Below are 15324 nucleotides of genomic sequence, written 5' to 3'. Positions count from 1 at the left end.
GAACTGAACAGATAAACAGACTTATCTCTTTACAGGAGATACAAGTGACATCCCAGAATTTTTTTTTCATTATTCATTGATAGGATGTGGGCATTGCTGGCTAGGCAGCATTTATTGCCTACTCCTAATTGCCCAGGGGGCAGTTAAAAGTAACCACAAGCTGTGGGTCTGGAGTCACATGTAGGTCAGATCAGGTAAGAATGGCAGTTTCCTTCCCTAAAGGACATTAGTGAATCATAAGTGTGAATCATACAATGAAAGGAAGGGATCAACTTAAAACAATTACACTCACTAGAGAAAATCATAAGAACTAAAAGCCCATGGGTCCCCAGATCACGACGATCTTACACTCTGAAACGAAGCAGCTGCTGAGATAGTTGAGAGCTTTAATTTTCAAAAATTCCCTAGATTCAGAAGAATGCCAACAGATTTGAAACTAGTGAATGTAACTTTTCTCGTCAAAAAAGGAGGGAGATAAAAAGAAACAGGAAACTACAGCCACTTTTTATACTATTTGTCATAGGAAACATGCGACAAGCTATTGTGAAGGAAGTTATAGCAAGGCATTTAGAGAATCTCAGTACAACCAGGCAGAATCAACATGGCTCTGTGAAAGGATAATTGTGCTTGACTAATTTATGAGATTTATTTGAGGAAATAACAAGCAATGCAGATTAAAGGGAACCTGGATTTGATGTGCTTAAATTTACAGGAGGCATTTACACGGTGTCATATAAAAGGCTATTACAGAAAATAAGAGCACACGGTGGAGGGACTAATATATGAGGATAGATCATTGACTGGTTCGCTAACAAGGAATAAAAGTTGGCATAAATGGATAATTTTCAGGTTTGCAAGATGTAATGTATGGCGTGTTGTAGGAATCAGTGCTGGAACTTCAGCTGTTTACAATCTACATCAACATCTTCAACGAAAACATCAAATGTACGATCGCCAAATTTGCTGATGTCACAAACATATGTTTGAAAGTAAGGTGAAGAGTACATGAGCAGTCTGCAAAGGGATTTTGATAGGTTATGTGATGGGAAAAGGTGTGGCTGATGGAGGATAATTTGAAAAAGTGCGAACTTGTCCATTTTGGCAGAAGAATAGAAAAGCACCATGTTATTTAAATAGGGAAAGATGACAGAACTCAGAGTTGCAGGGGATTCTAGTCTCCTGGGACATGAATCATAAAAGATCGCATGCAGATGCAGAAAGTGAATAGCAAGGCAATGTTTATTGCAAGGGAAATGGAATATAAAAGTAGGTGCCTCTATCAACCATACAGGGCAATGGTGAGAGCATATCTAGATATTGTGTACAGATTTGATCTCCTTATTTTTAGAAGGATATTGAAAGTGATACCGAGAAGATTCCTGGGATGAAAGGGCTATTGTGTGGGGAAAGTTGAACAGATTGCATCGATATCTATTGGTGTTTAAAGGAAGGGGAGGTGATTGCATTGAAACATATGGTTTTGAGGGGACTTGACATACTGGATGCCAAGGGGATGTTTGTCCTTCTCGGAGGCTAGGACTGGGGACACAGTTTATAAATGAGCAATCTCCCAATTAAGACAGAGGTGAGAAGTTTTCTTCTTGGAAGGTCATGAATCTGTGGAAGTCTCTTCCCCAGAGAGTGTTAGAGATCCATGACTAACAAGGGACTCAAAAGGATAAGCAAGAAAATGGAGATCAGACCACAGTCAGATTGGCCATGATTTTATAAATGGCAGAGTAATGTCAATGAGCTGGATGATCTATTCCTGCTTCCATTTCATATGTCCATAGGTTACTTGCAGAGGGATTAACTATTGTTGTTTTAGAAGGCACTGCAAAACTATGTTAGAAGATAAACCATAAAATTTTATTCAAAAATCATACTAGTGAGTTATATGTTGTGTAAGGTATCAGTGAACTGCAACTGATATTTTCACTGTGATGCAATGGTGCAAAGATTTTTTTTTAAACCTTCCGTATGTATTCAAAATGTCATATACATTCTCACTGTCCACAACTGATTGGTAAAAGACATGATTCGATCACAGCAGGAACCTTAGCTCCAGTGACTTGCTCAAGCCAGAGTCGGCATAAAAGTGAGGAGAAAGTGAGGACTGCAGATGCTGGAGATCAGAGTCAAAATGTGTGGCGCTGGAAAAGCACAGCTGTTCAGGTGGTATCCTAGGAACAGGAGAGTTGATGTTTTGAGCATAAGCTCTTCATCAGGAATGTTGAGGGATGTGGTGGGGGGGGGGAGGTGGTGATTGGGAGCTGAGAGATAAATGGAAGGGGGTGGGGCTGGATGGAAGGTAGCTAGGCTATAATAGTAGACCTCTAACTCGAGTCATATCAGAGCAGTGGAACCACCTTTGTGCTACAGGAATTGGACTGAAGCATTATGACTTTGCTAAAAGAAATAATTAATATTTTTACATTTCACAGCTTCAGAATGTCTCAAAGCACACTTACAGCCAAAGACGTGCTTTCAAGATCATAAGACAGAAGACATATGAGCAGAATTAGACTATTTAGCTCACTGAGTCTGCTCCATCATTCAGTCGTGGCTGTTATGATTCTCAACCCCATTCTCCTGCTTTGTCCCTGTAACCCTTGATCCTCTTACTAATCAAAAACCTCTCTCTGTCTTAAATACACCTAATGGCTTGGCCTCCACAACTTTCTGTGGCAATGCATTCCACTGATGAACCACCACTGGCTGAAGAAACTCCCGCTCATCTCACTTTTAGGCTGTGCCCTTGGGTACCAGGGCGTCTCAGTATTCTGTAAGTGTCAATTAAGCTGACACCCCACCCCTTCGAGTACAGAACCAGAATCCTCAACAGCTCTTCATATGAGAAGACCTTCACCCCTAGGAACATTCTTGTAAACCTCCTCTGAGGACCCTCCAAAGCCAGCACATCCTTCCTTAGATACAGGGCCCAAAACTACTCCAAAATGTTCCAAATGCAGTCTGACCAGAGCTTTGTACAGCTTCAGCAGTACATCTCTGTTTTTACACTCTAGCCCTCTTAAAATGAATGTTAACATTGCATTTGACTTCCTGACTGCCAACTGAATCTGCATGTTAACCTGAACAGAATCCTGAACTAGGACTCCTAAGTCCCTTTGTGCTTCAGATTTCTGAAGCCTTTCCCTGTTTAGAAAATAGTGTATGCCTCTGTTCTTCCTACCAAAGTGTGTAATCTCACACTTGCCCACATTGTATTCCATCTGCCACTTCTTTGCCCACTCTCCTAGCCTGCCCAAGTCCTTCTGCAGCCTCTCCGCCTCCTGAACACTACCTGTCCCTCCACCTATCTTTGTGTCATCTGCAAACGTAGCAATAATGTCTGCAGCTCCTTCACCCAGATTATTAACTTTTAACATGAACTGTTGTGGTTGCAAACACAGACCTGTACAGACCTCCAGTGGTCATTGGCTGCCAAACTGAAAAAGACTCCTTCAACCCTCCTCTCTGCCTTCCGCCAGTCAGTCAATTCTTTATCGGTGTCAGTACCTTGTGCCTAAGACTGTTATCTTATTTAGTAGCCGCCTGTGTGGTTACCTTGACAAAGGCCTTCTGGAAATCCACTGCCTGCCCTTTGTCTAACTTGCTTGTTACCTCCTCAAAGAATCCTAATAGATTTGTCAAGCACCTCCCCATGTTGAAGCCATGCTCATTCAGTCTTACTTTACAGTGCATTTCCAAGTACTGTACTCCACAAATCTCATCATTTTCAAGTGTAAGTCACTGTTTTAATGTACAAAACAAGCACAGCAAGGTTCCACAACTAACATGAGATGGTGTTCAAATAATCTAGTTTCAATCAGAAGAAAGTATCAGAACTCACAGTATCGGACTGAAATAAGTCACCTAATGAGGTGAGTAAGCCTGTACCCTGAGGAATTCTGTACCACAGAAAGCAGTCAAGGCCAAAACATTGCATGATTTCAAGAAGGAGTTGGATATAGCCCCAAAAGGTAAAGGGATCAAAGGATATTGGGGAAAAGCAGGAAGAGACTCTTGAGCTGGATGACCAGCCATGAGCACAAATGAATGGCGGAGCAAGCGTGAAGGGTCATCTAGCCTAATCCTGCTCCAATTTCCTCTGTCTCTGTGTAACAGACAGAAATTACACCACTAGTAATAGCAGGCATAACTGATCATATCGGACAATGAGGAAATGTTATTGAACTAGAAGTAACAGACCAATTAATTTAGTTTTATTGTCAATCGAGATCCAAGCCAGTCAGTGAGACAGAAACCAAGGCACCTTTCTTTTTGACTAGAGTTTATTAACTATGCAATCTTACACAAATCGGTCTCACTAAGTCTCCTTTTAGTCCTGCTCTTGCAATTAATTAATCAATGAATCCCAATCACCTCCTTAACTACATGCTCTATTAACATTTGTTACTGACAGCTTTAGTAATATTTTTGAATAATGAAAAATTGCTCATTCATTTAAATGCAGATTTAAGAATAGCTTCTTCCCCACTGTTATTTGACTTATGAACAATCCTCTCATATATTAGAGTTGATCTTTCTCTGCACCTTCTCTGTAGCTGTAACACTATATTCTTTGTTCTGTTCTATTACCCTGATGTACTTATACAAGGTGTGAATTGCTTGGTTAACACGTAAACAATACTCTTCACAGTATCTCAGTACATGTGACAGCAATAAATTGAATCAAAATACATAGACTCTTTTCAGGAGAGCAATTTAGCACAGAAACAATAATGAAGAAGGACACAAGTATGGTCCATTTGTGTGGATATAAATTTCACACATTCTAAAAGGCATATGAATGAGTTCTTAATTTGCAAGGAGGCAGAACTTGTGGTTTGAGAGATCTTACAAGGTTAATCAAATATTCTGGCAGTGGCTTTCCTTGATGAATGGTTTGACGTATGGATTAAAAGATACTGCACATCATTACAATTAAGTATTTACTGCAAATCACAACAGGCTGACAGCAATGTACTTTTGCCATTTTGGACTGGTTTCAGTGTTGACAGCACTTTTGATGTTCCACTGGGTCTTTCAATTACTAATCAGATATATCTCTTCAAGACTGAATTTTTATTTAAGCAAATATTATCTGAGCTGTTTAGACACTACAGCTATTCATGTATTGTTCTGTCGTTGGGTCCTCACATGGTGATGGTTTACAGATTCACAATTACACTGGTGTATGCTTTCATTGAATATACAAAAGATTGTTCGTGTGTTCTGACTAATCTCCCAGCGTCTTGCAACAAGGATTTTTTTTTCTGGAACCAATTTTGTTGTAATAAATTAACCACAGCTCTGAGATTTTAGAAAGCAATTTAGTTCAGTAAAAGCAATGGCCTGTAGTTTGCGTTTAGAATAACAATTAAGCTATCAGTGCTCACTATGATGACAGCAACTTCCACTACCTGAACATGTGCAATTATACATGGAAATGTTCTGTTCCTCAACAAGTTTAACTACACCAATAACTCACTGGGAGGATCAGTATTAACATTTATGAAGAATGTGAAGTTGTTACTTGTCAATAGATATGAAACTGGAAGGGTACAGCATCCGAGGTGCAGGGAAGTCAATGTTTCGGTCCGAAATACACTGACAGGACTTCCCTGTTCTTTGGACTCTGACTTCCAGCATCTAGAGTCCTTACTGTCTCCTTGAAGTTGCAATTTGTCCACTAGTTCCCAATACTGATGCCCAAAGCTGGTATATTCTGGTACCTGCTAGTTGGTATATCACTGCCACATCTTGCCAGCTTTCCAAGGGAGAAATACTTCAGACATTGGAGAACTGTTGGAGACCTGGAACTTGGTTATCCCAGGCAGGAGAGGAGCCTGCGATGTCCCCTCTTTGTGAGTTGATGGCCAGGCACAAACGGTAACAGCGGGCAGGTTTCTCAGGGGCACTGGACAACCTGGTATGAAGGTGGCAGGACTGCAGCAACAATCTTGGGTCCTTGCTGTCCCCATGGACAGGTTGGTAGTTGCCATGGTCTACCAGGTGAAGCACTCTGAGACTCTGCTGGCTACGTGCACATATCTGCGCTCCACTCTCGCCATTGGTGCTAAGGCGACAGGGTGATGAGGCACCTTGAGCTCACTTCACGTGCCGCTTCCTCACAAGCAGATGGCGTGGTGCCAGTAGATACCCACAGCCCTCCTTTCAGAACACTGCAGGGTTGCCCAAGTCTTCCACCTCCATCCTCCCAGACAGCCTCAACCCTGTGTTAGTTCTAGCCAAGGAGGGTGGACCTGCCTTTGGAGCGGACACACCCAGCTGGCCTGGGTCCTCCAGAAACAAATGACTCCAGGCTCACTTGACCAGCACTCCAAGGCCAATCAGCTCCACTGCATTGCAGGCTCCCTCCACCCCCCAGGGACCCCAGAACTGTACTGAAACACAGTGAGAGAGGAAGAAAGAAAGAACTTCAATGGGCACATTGATGGGGTGGGTATCATATCATTATCAATATAATCATGTCATTGTAACTATATGTTTTAATTTTCTTCTGGATGTGCAAACATTTCTCTAGCCACAAGTAGGACTTTGAAGGTACAGACCCTAGTCATACAAAGTGCTACATGATATTTGATGGGCCAAGCTATGAAGTGAGCAGCTCCTGCATGCTTCCTGTGCTCACCCCTAGACATAAGGGGATTCCATCACTTGCCAAAGTTACTTGTCTCTCCATCTCCTCTACAGTTACCTATCTGTAAATGTATGAGGTAAGGATTCTCTTTGTCACTTGCTCCTGCAACTATTTGTAGGGTTTAGCAATCCAGTGGACATAATCACACAATATACCTAAAGTAATTGAATTAAGATCTCAAAGGACTACATCTCACATTTCAGTCGGGAGGTCAACCTCAGTATCAATGCCTCCCAATTTCCTCTCTAACATCTTAGATACAGCAAAGAGGATCGTGTCTGTACACAAGATCGGTGACTTCAAAAGAAAGATTTCAACTCACTATTCTGGATGGATTCCACTCTAGTTTCAGTCTGTCTTAATGGTAGCACTCTCATCTTAAATTCAACAGTGAAGGGTTCAAGCCTTATTCAAGCCCATAATCTAGCCTGCCAGTTTGGTGCAATACTGCAAATTAGAGGGTAATGTCAAGAATCTATTGTGTGTTGAAAGTATTTTGAGAAAAACAAGGAAGCTCTTGTAGTATCCCACGCAATATTCCTCCTCCAATCAACACATAAAAACTAAATGATGCCTGCTGTATATCCATTTGACTTATTTTCTAATTCATTGACTGCAGTACACATTGGGCTGGACTTTGACACACTGATCTGCCACCAAGAGCCTCCAACAAGGGCTTAGTACATAGTTGGGGTCACCCAGTGTTAGAAAGATCCCAGTGCTGTTAATGAGCCTAATTGCCTTCCTGCTGCTGATTGATGGGTTAATTGCTGCCATGTTGACCCTCCCTTCTTAAGTTTCCTCAGAGACAGGAATGCATAGGAAAGCCGGCCCACCATGCTATTCCCTAATTTTGTTCCAGGTATCAATCCAGCCCAGCCTCCATCATGCTGGAAGACTGCTCTGTCAGAAGCCCAAGGGTGTTTCAAGAATATACCTTCTTTATGGAAGCTAGAACTTACCTTATATACTTTTGCAAATGAGGCAAACCAAGTCAGAAACCTGTTTTAATATGCTCGAATTAACACACAATAAGACTAATTCACAATATGCCTTGCCAGAAACCCCCTGGAAATTAATTATTGGAAAGCTGGAATTCTAAAGGAAGAGTGAAATCATTTGAAAGGTTCATTTGTGGCAATACTCCAAACTGGACAGAGGAAGCCAAAGGAAAAGTTAATGTTTAGTGAATGCTAGAGCACAGGGCTGCACAGCAAATGATTAACGAGCAATTTAATACGTTGCTTAAGAAACCACTGTTTTGTATCCAGAATCTGAAGCGGGGAAGCAAGAATGGATAATATTTCAAAACTAACAAAACAAATATGAACGGATTGTGCACCATTACATTAAACCTAACAAAGCTCACTTTGGATAACTGGCTTTCACTCAAGTCTGAATTGGAATTTGTTCCTGTAAAATTCCAGTTGTGTATACTATGTTACAAATGTCTTGTTACCATGCTACCATGGCAGTCATTGAATATTGTATACTATCACAAGATGTCACAATGTTTTACATTTGCAATTCCAAACCTAGACAGAGATTAGATTAGATTACTTACAGTGTGGAAACAGGCCCTTCGGCCCAACAAGTCCACACCTACCCGCCAAAGCGCAACCCACCCATACCCCTAACCTAACACTACGGAGAATTTAGCATGGCCAATTCACCTGACCTGCACATCTTTGGACTGTAGGAGGAAACCAGAGCACTCAGAGGAAACCCACGCAGACACGGGGAGAATGTGCAAACTCCACGCAGACAATTGCCTGACAATTGAACCCGGGTCTCTGGTTCTGTGAGGCAGCAGTGCTAACCACTGTGCCACTAGATTGTTGACTAGATATTCCACAATGGAAACCATCACAACCGAGACCTCTGTTGTTTTCACCTCATATCACGTTTGCTGAGTTTACTGGGATTAGGAAATAAAAGAAAGACAATTTATTTTCTATTGCAGTGATAATCAGACTGGCTGTGATATCTAGCAATATCTTAACATTACTTATTCAGTCTCCTGTAAGTCCGTGAAGAAGGTGGAGAGAACAGGATGATTATCCCAAATCCAACCTATTGTGCAACTTCATGTGATGTTTACTGACATTCAGTTTAGTCTAAAGATGCCACTGTGGTCCTTCAAAAGGTTAATTTAACAAACCAGATCAATGCAGATGAGTACTCCATCAGATAACCAGACTGCACAGACAACTTACACTTGCCATTAAGTTTTATCCATCTCTGATAACCATAAAACTGATGCCCACCTGCTCTAAAGATGTGTAATACCATCTCTGAACAGGTTGATTAGAAAATATCTGAAACTGATCAAAATGCAGAAAAGCCAGTACACGAAAACTATATCTTATAATTCAATTACATATTATTTCTGGCCCATTTGTAACCTTTAAGTACACAGAGCTGGCCCAGGCACAAGATGCCCCTAAATGACCCGATCTTTAATGTTCAGCACACACGCTATGATGAATCTACTGCCAATTTTTATTCAGCAACAGCAGTAGTCATGGCAAGTCCAGTCACGTTTTGGGTTAAAGGACCCGTAATGTTGCTGGAAAAAGAAATGTTTGCCAATCCTTTTTTATTTTGTTTGCGGTTGAGTGATGACCCAGAAGAATTGCTCATCCTTTTCAAACATTGAAGCGACCTGCTGTGTTTCGACATCACTGCTTTATAAAGTTTGGCAGTGGTCTTTTTTAATGAAGACTGTTAACAATCTGTCTTATTTTTCTTCTTAACATATATATCCAGGATGAGTATTGAAAAGACTTTGAACCATGAAAAATATTGGGTTTTTTTTCCACCTCCAGCCTATACAAATTGTGATCAAGTTCTAATTCGAAGCCGCTGACAAATTCAGGTCCTTAGATAATAGTTTTTTAAACTAAAGGGATGAAAAGCGTGTGGGGAGAAAGCAGGAACAGGGAGGGTACTGAGTTGGACGGTCAGTAGCCATCACACTGAATGGCACAGCAGGTTTGAAGAGTAGGATCCCCTATACTGTGGAAGCAGGCCATTCGTCCCATCGAGTTCACATGGACCCTGTGAAGACTATCCCACCCTATCCCTGTAACGATGCATTTCCTACTCCTGGTCTACCCCAGTTACTATTTTCCAGGTTTCACAATATCTACCCCACCCTCCCCATGTTTACAAGTCACGGTTCAATTATTTTAAACAAAAAAAAATCTAAATTTGAGTCGATCAGCCCTGGATTGGGCATTGAACTTAAAGTTTATTTTGCTGTAGGCTCTTCAAACCCTGCTGGCTATTCAGTTGAGCTGGGAATGGGGACAGATCGAGCCGGCGCAGTGGTGTGACTGCTCAGAGATCAGAGTGAGGTGACAGACTGCGCCTCCTGCTGGTCCATATTGTATTACAGCGCAGGCGCTTGCAGTGTATAAGAGCGCAACGAGACCCATTCAACTCCGTTTGTCTTAATGTTGTTGGGGAAGCTGGCGCTGAGAAAAGTTCACCCAAAGCTGGCCCAAACCTTCCAGGACGGTAGAAACTCAATATATGACGACTGCATTAAATGCAGAAGCAATGACAATTCTCAGAAAGGATGCTAACTTTAAAACAAAACGATAGACCCACATTCCTGTAAATCCAAGCACACTGTTTCATATCGCTCATGCATAAAGCTTTCTATGCAAATCAAACAGCGGGTTTATATTCAATGCAGCGACAATTTTACAGTAAACACATTTGTACAGTCAATACAGATTAGTCACCGGGCTGACAGAAGGCGGAGAGATACCGAGTAACACAGAATCTAAATAATATATTTGCTTTCTAAATAAAACTTTTCACCTCGCGAGTCTGGAATAGCAGTGCTGAAACTCAGAGCTTGAAAATGCTTGGCGGGGGAAAGGAAATTAGCAGTGGGTATTGTCAAGAGGAATTGGTCCTTTTAATTAGCCACTGGAGACATTGGCTAATGTCTCCTTAAAGCTTTCCCGGTCAGAAGGGCATAAATCATTCATAAAACCCAGCACTGAACTGTCACTTGTGAAAGAGCGGGAACAATTTGGGGTGGGGGAACTGGAATCAAACGAGATCTAATACCTGCATCAATCATTTGGGGTTGCAACACACATTCACTTACGGGGTGATGGAGGGAAGCACCCAATCAGAATGCTCAGAGATCCGGGGCAGATTCGATGGGTTGATGGGCCTAACAGCATACCTTTTCCAACACCTCTTCCAAAGACTAAGTCTTTGAGTCACCAAAATAGAAATTGCTGGAAAAGCTCAGCAGATCAGTCAGCATCCACGCAGAATTAACGTTTCGGGTCAAGTGACTCTTTCTCAGAATTCGTTGCTGACCATAGATGCTTGTCAGACCTGCTGAGATTTTCCCGCAATTTTGTTTCTGATTTACAGCTCCTGTAGCTCTTTTTAAGTGTATTTGAGTTTGTGAGCATATCTATTTCGCTGTCTCTCTCTTCTTTTTGGATTTACAAGCAATCGGTGTGGCTTTTTAAACGGGGTTGGTGGTGGTCGTTAAATTGCATGCAAACCAATTTTACTCCGCCGCACACACAACCCATACACACACATCCAAACATACACACACATCCAAACATACACACACTCCATACACACACATATCCAAACATACACACACCCCATACACACACACAAACACACCCCATACGCACACATCCAAACATACACGCACCCCATACACACACATCCAAACATACACACACCCCATACACACACATATCCAAACATACACACAAACACACACAACCCATACACACACTCTAAACACACACACAAACACACACACTCCATACACACACTCACACATACACACACACTCCATACACACACTCACTCATATATCCACATCCACACACCCACATACTCACATATACACCCACGTCCACACATACCCACAAATACAGATACATACAAATACAGATATGCACCCACACCTTCACATACACCCTCACCCGCACACACACACACACCCACACACATACACCCACATTCTTACACATCCATACACACCCACACACATACCCACACACACATATACTCACACACACACCCACACACCCACACACAGCCATACCCACACACACACACATCCACCCACACATACACACACGCCTACACCTCCCCCCCTCCCCCCCCCCCCACACACACACCCACCCACACACACTCACACACATCCACACCCCACGTTCCCTCGGGGCCCTACCTGCCAAGTGCCTGAAGGGATGTCAGCGAAGCTGCTCAGACCCCCGAAGGTGTAGCAGTTGTAGACACTCTCGGAGCAGTACCAGAGCAGTCCGAAGCTCACCGACTCTTTGCTCTTCTCCCTGACGATCCAAGCGGGCGAGATGAAGCTGAAACTGCAGACTGCAACCAGGCAGGAGGAGAGCAGCACCCAGAGGCAGCCCACACATGTCCACATCCTCTGGGGCTGCCCGAGCAGACTGTCCCCTGGCATATCCACCAAGCCCAGCTCAGCACCCGCTTCCTTCTTTTTCCGATCCAACAGCGAATGCATCTGGAAGACAAGTGATGTTTTTTTTGGGAATGGGGGGGGGGAGCTGTTCGTTCCCTTTTATTTTATCCCTCTCCAAACCCTACTCCTCACACTGATCAGATCTTCACATCAAAAACTAAAGTCCAGCTCCGGAGTGAGATCTGATCGAGAAAGGGGGCTGGTATCAGGCACTTGGATCCGTCCCAGTTGAGATCCTGTTAGTTTTTAAGAAAACAAATAATTATCGCTCGCGGGTTTTGTTTTCGGTTCAGCCACAATGGGATTAACCCGGATTCTCCAATCCCGAAGATAGACTGGGAGGCTGCTTTAAACAGCGTGTTGTCTCTCCCACTCTCTCTCTCTCTGGGTTCTTCCGAGAGAAAAGGGGAGCTTTTCACTTTGCTGTCACAGATTGGTTGCCGCGTCCCCCTGTGTGTGTGTATATGTGGTTTTTATTGTACTGCTTGCTCGGTGCCGCTAGGCGCAGACAGGTCACTGTCTGTGAGCACCAATCCAGCAATGGGAGCGTGAGGCCACAGACCTGAGGGGAAGTATACTCTCAGACAACAAACAAGCCGTCTTGGCTAATGTGCCTGGGGCCTTTCACATTTTGAGCTCAATGAGCTTCCCTATTGAAGTGAGAGCTGCAATTGGCTCCAACTCATGATGGGGAAGAGCGGGGGGGGGGGGGGGCTCTTGTGCCCCTGGATCAACTCCCACTGCAGGTGGGTCACAACACAAGGAATAGGAGTAAGTCATTCAGTCCATTAAAGCGGCTTTGCCATTCAATGCGTTCATGGTCAGTTCGTGACAGGGTGGCATGGTGGCTCAGTGCTGCCTCACACAGCCAGTAACCTGGGTTCAATTCCATACTTGGGCAACTGTGTGTAGTTTGCACATTCTCCCTGTGTCTGTGTGGGCTTCTACTAGGTGCTCCAGTCCAGGTTAGGTAGATTGGTCGTGGGAAACGTAGGGTTATGGAGTGGGTCTGGCTGGGATACTTTTCACTGGGTTGGTGTGGACTTGATGAGCCTATTTCCACACTGTAGGAATTCTATGATCGAACATAGAGTCATAGAGATGTACAGCATGGAACCAGACTCTTCAGTCCAACCCGTCCACGCCGAACAGATATGCCACCCAATCTAGTCCCCCCTGCCAGCACCCGGCCCATATCCCTCCAAACCCTTCCTATTCATATACCCATCCAGATGCCTTTTAAATATTGCAATTTCCCAGCCTCCACCACATCCTCTGGCAGCCTATTCCACACATGCACCGCCCTCTGTGTGAAAAAGTTGCCCCTTAGGTCTCTTTTATATCTTTCCCCTCAGGCCTCTTTTATATCTTTCCCCTCTCACCCTAAACCTATGCCCTCTAGTTCTGGACTTCCCACCCCAGGGAAAAGACTTTGTCTATTTACCCTTTCCATGCCCCTCATAATTTTATAAATCTCTATAAGGTCACCCCTCAGCCTCCAACACTCCATGGAAAACAACCCCATCCTATTCAACCTCTCCCTACTGCTCAAATCCTCCAACCCTGGCAACATCCTTGTAAATCTTTTCTGAACCCTTGCAAGTTTCACATCTTTCCAATAGGAAGGAGACCAGAATTGCACGCAATATTCCAAAAGTGACCTAACCAATTTCCCATACAACTGCAACATGACCTCCCAACTCCTGTACTCAATACTTTGACCAATAAAGGAAAGCATACCAAATACCTTCTTCACTATCCTATCTACCTGTGACTCTACTTTCAAGGAGCTATGAACCTGCACTCCATGGTCTCTTTGTTCAGTAACACTCCCTAGCACCTTACCATTAAGTGTATAAGTCCTGTTAAGATTTGCTTTCCCAAAATGCAGCATTTGCATTTCAATACCTTTTTGCCCACACTCTTTGCCATGGTAATTGAAAATCTGTCAACCTCTACTTTAAATACACTCAGAGATTGAGCTTCCACAGTCCTCTGGGATGGATAATTCTACAGATTAACCACCCTCTCTGTTAAACCAGTTCTCCTCATCTTAGTCCCAAATGTCATCCCCCTTAGTTTTAAATGGTGCCTGCTGGTTGTAGACTCCCCAACCAGAGAAGAATCTAAAACATAAACAGAAATCGCTGGAGAAACTCAGCCGGTCTGAATCTCCATGGCACTCCCTCTATGGCAATATATCTTTCCTGAGGTATGGAGACCAAAACATATCTTATTTCAAAAATATACCTCATTCATAAAAGCATTGTTTATAGACATAATCACTGAATCAGTTCTGTTCTGCACAGTAGCATATGAAGAAACAAACAAACATTGGAGCTTGACTCTATCCAACATACAAACCCAAGGCATTCCTTCCTTGTACAAGATTATATTTCCATATATTTGAGGCATTGGGAGGGTCCAATAATTGACCCCTATTTAACACCCAAAAAGTTGACTTCTCCAGCTTCTGATGCTCCCTTGCTTGTTGTGTTCTGGCAGGTAAACCTCAGATGGTAGTCTTTCCCCACTGTGCCTTGGCAGCAGCTGCCCCAAACTTCAGTGTCTCCCCCAGCACATAGTCCTGGACCTTGGAATGTGCCAGTCTGCAACCCTTGGTCGATATCAACTCCGTGCCCTGTAAGACCAATACATTTCAGGGAGACCATTCACCGAGTTGATGGTCCTCCAGGCACAGTCAATGTGATGCATCCCAAGGAACAGATCATAGAGCACAGAGTCCAACTATTTTTATTTTTAAAATATACTATATTTATTAAAAAAACTCTTTTCGTATATCTAGAACGTCACATTTGCAGTTCAATTCTGCACAGTTGCATTTCAAGTAAATAAACAAAACATTGGATTTTGACTCTATCCAAAAAAACCAAAGATCTCTCTTATGTTTGTCTCAGTGTGTGTCCTGGGGAACGGACCATAGAGCACAGAGTCCTGCATCACAGAGCCGCTTGAGCTGAACCAAGACACAAACCACTGCATCTTCCTCCTTTATAAAGGAATATTCCAGGAGATGGGTGACAGTCTCTACCCCTTCCCACCCCAGCCCCCACAGCCACTTCAAGGGCAGCGTGCAGTGATGCAGACAGTTTGGGTGAGCATGAAGGATCTCACAGGTAGTGTGCTTCTCACC

The 15324-nt window shown here is 43.2% G+C and overlaps 1 protein-coding gene across 3 annotated transcripts in view; it reads right to left on the bottom strand.

The window, feature by feature from the left end:
• LOC140491533 (LHFPL tetraspan subfamily member 7 protein) overlaps positions 1-12614 on the bottom strand; it is a 290336-nt gene extending 277722 nt beyond the window's left edge. For all 3 annotated transcript variants that reach the window (XR_011963332.1, XR_011963333.1, XM_072589849.1), the window contains exon 1: positions 11901-12614. Coding sequence is in view for 1 of the 3 variants with exons in the window: in XM_072589849.1 (XP_072445950.1) it covers positions 11901-12212 (312 nt within the window). In the remaining 2 variants the exon portion in view is untranslated. The remainder of the gene's footprint in view (positions 1-11900) is intronic.
• Positions 12615-15324: the final 2710 nt, after the last annotated feature.

The sequence above is a fragment of the Chiloscyllium punctatum genome, chromosome 19 (genome assembly GCF_047496795.1).
Source record: "Chiloscyllium punctatum isolate Juve2018m chromosome 19, sChiPun1.3, whole genome shotgun sequence".
NCBI lineage: Eukaryota > Metazoa > Chordata > Chondrichthyes > Orectolobiformes > Hemiscylliidae > Chiloscyllium > Chiloscyllium punctatum.
Note: the sequence above shows the minus strand (reverse complement) of the source record. Positions and strands in the feature narration are given on the sequence as shown.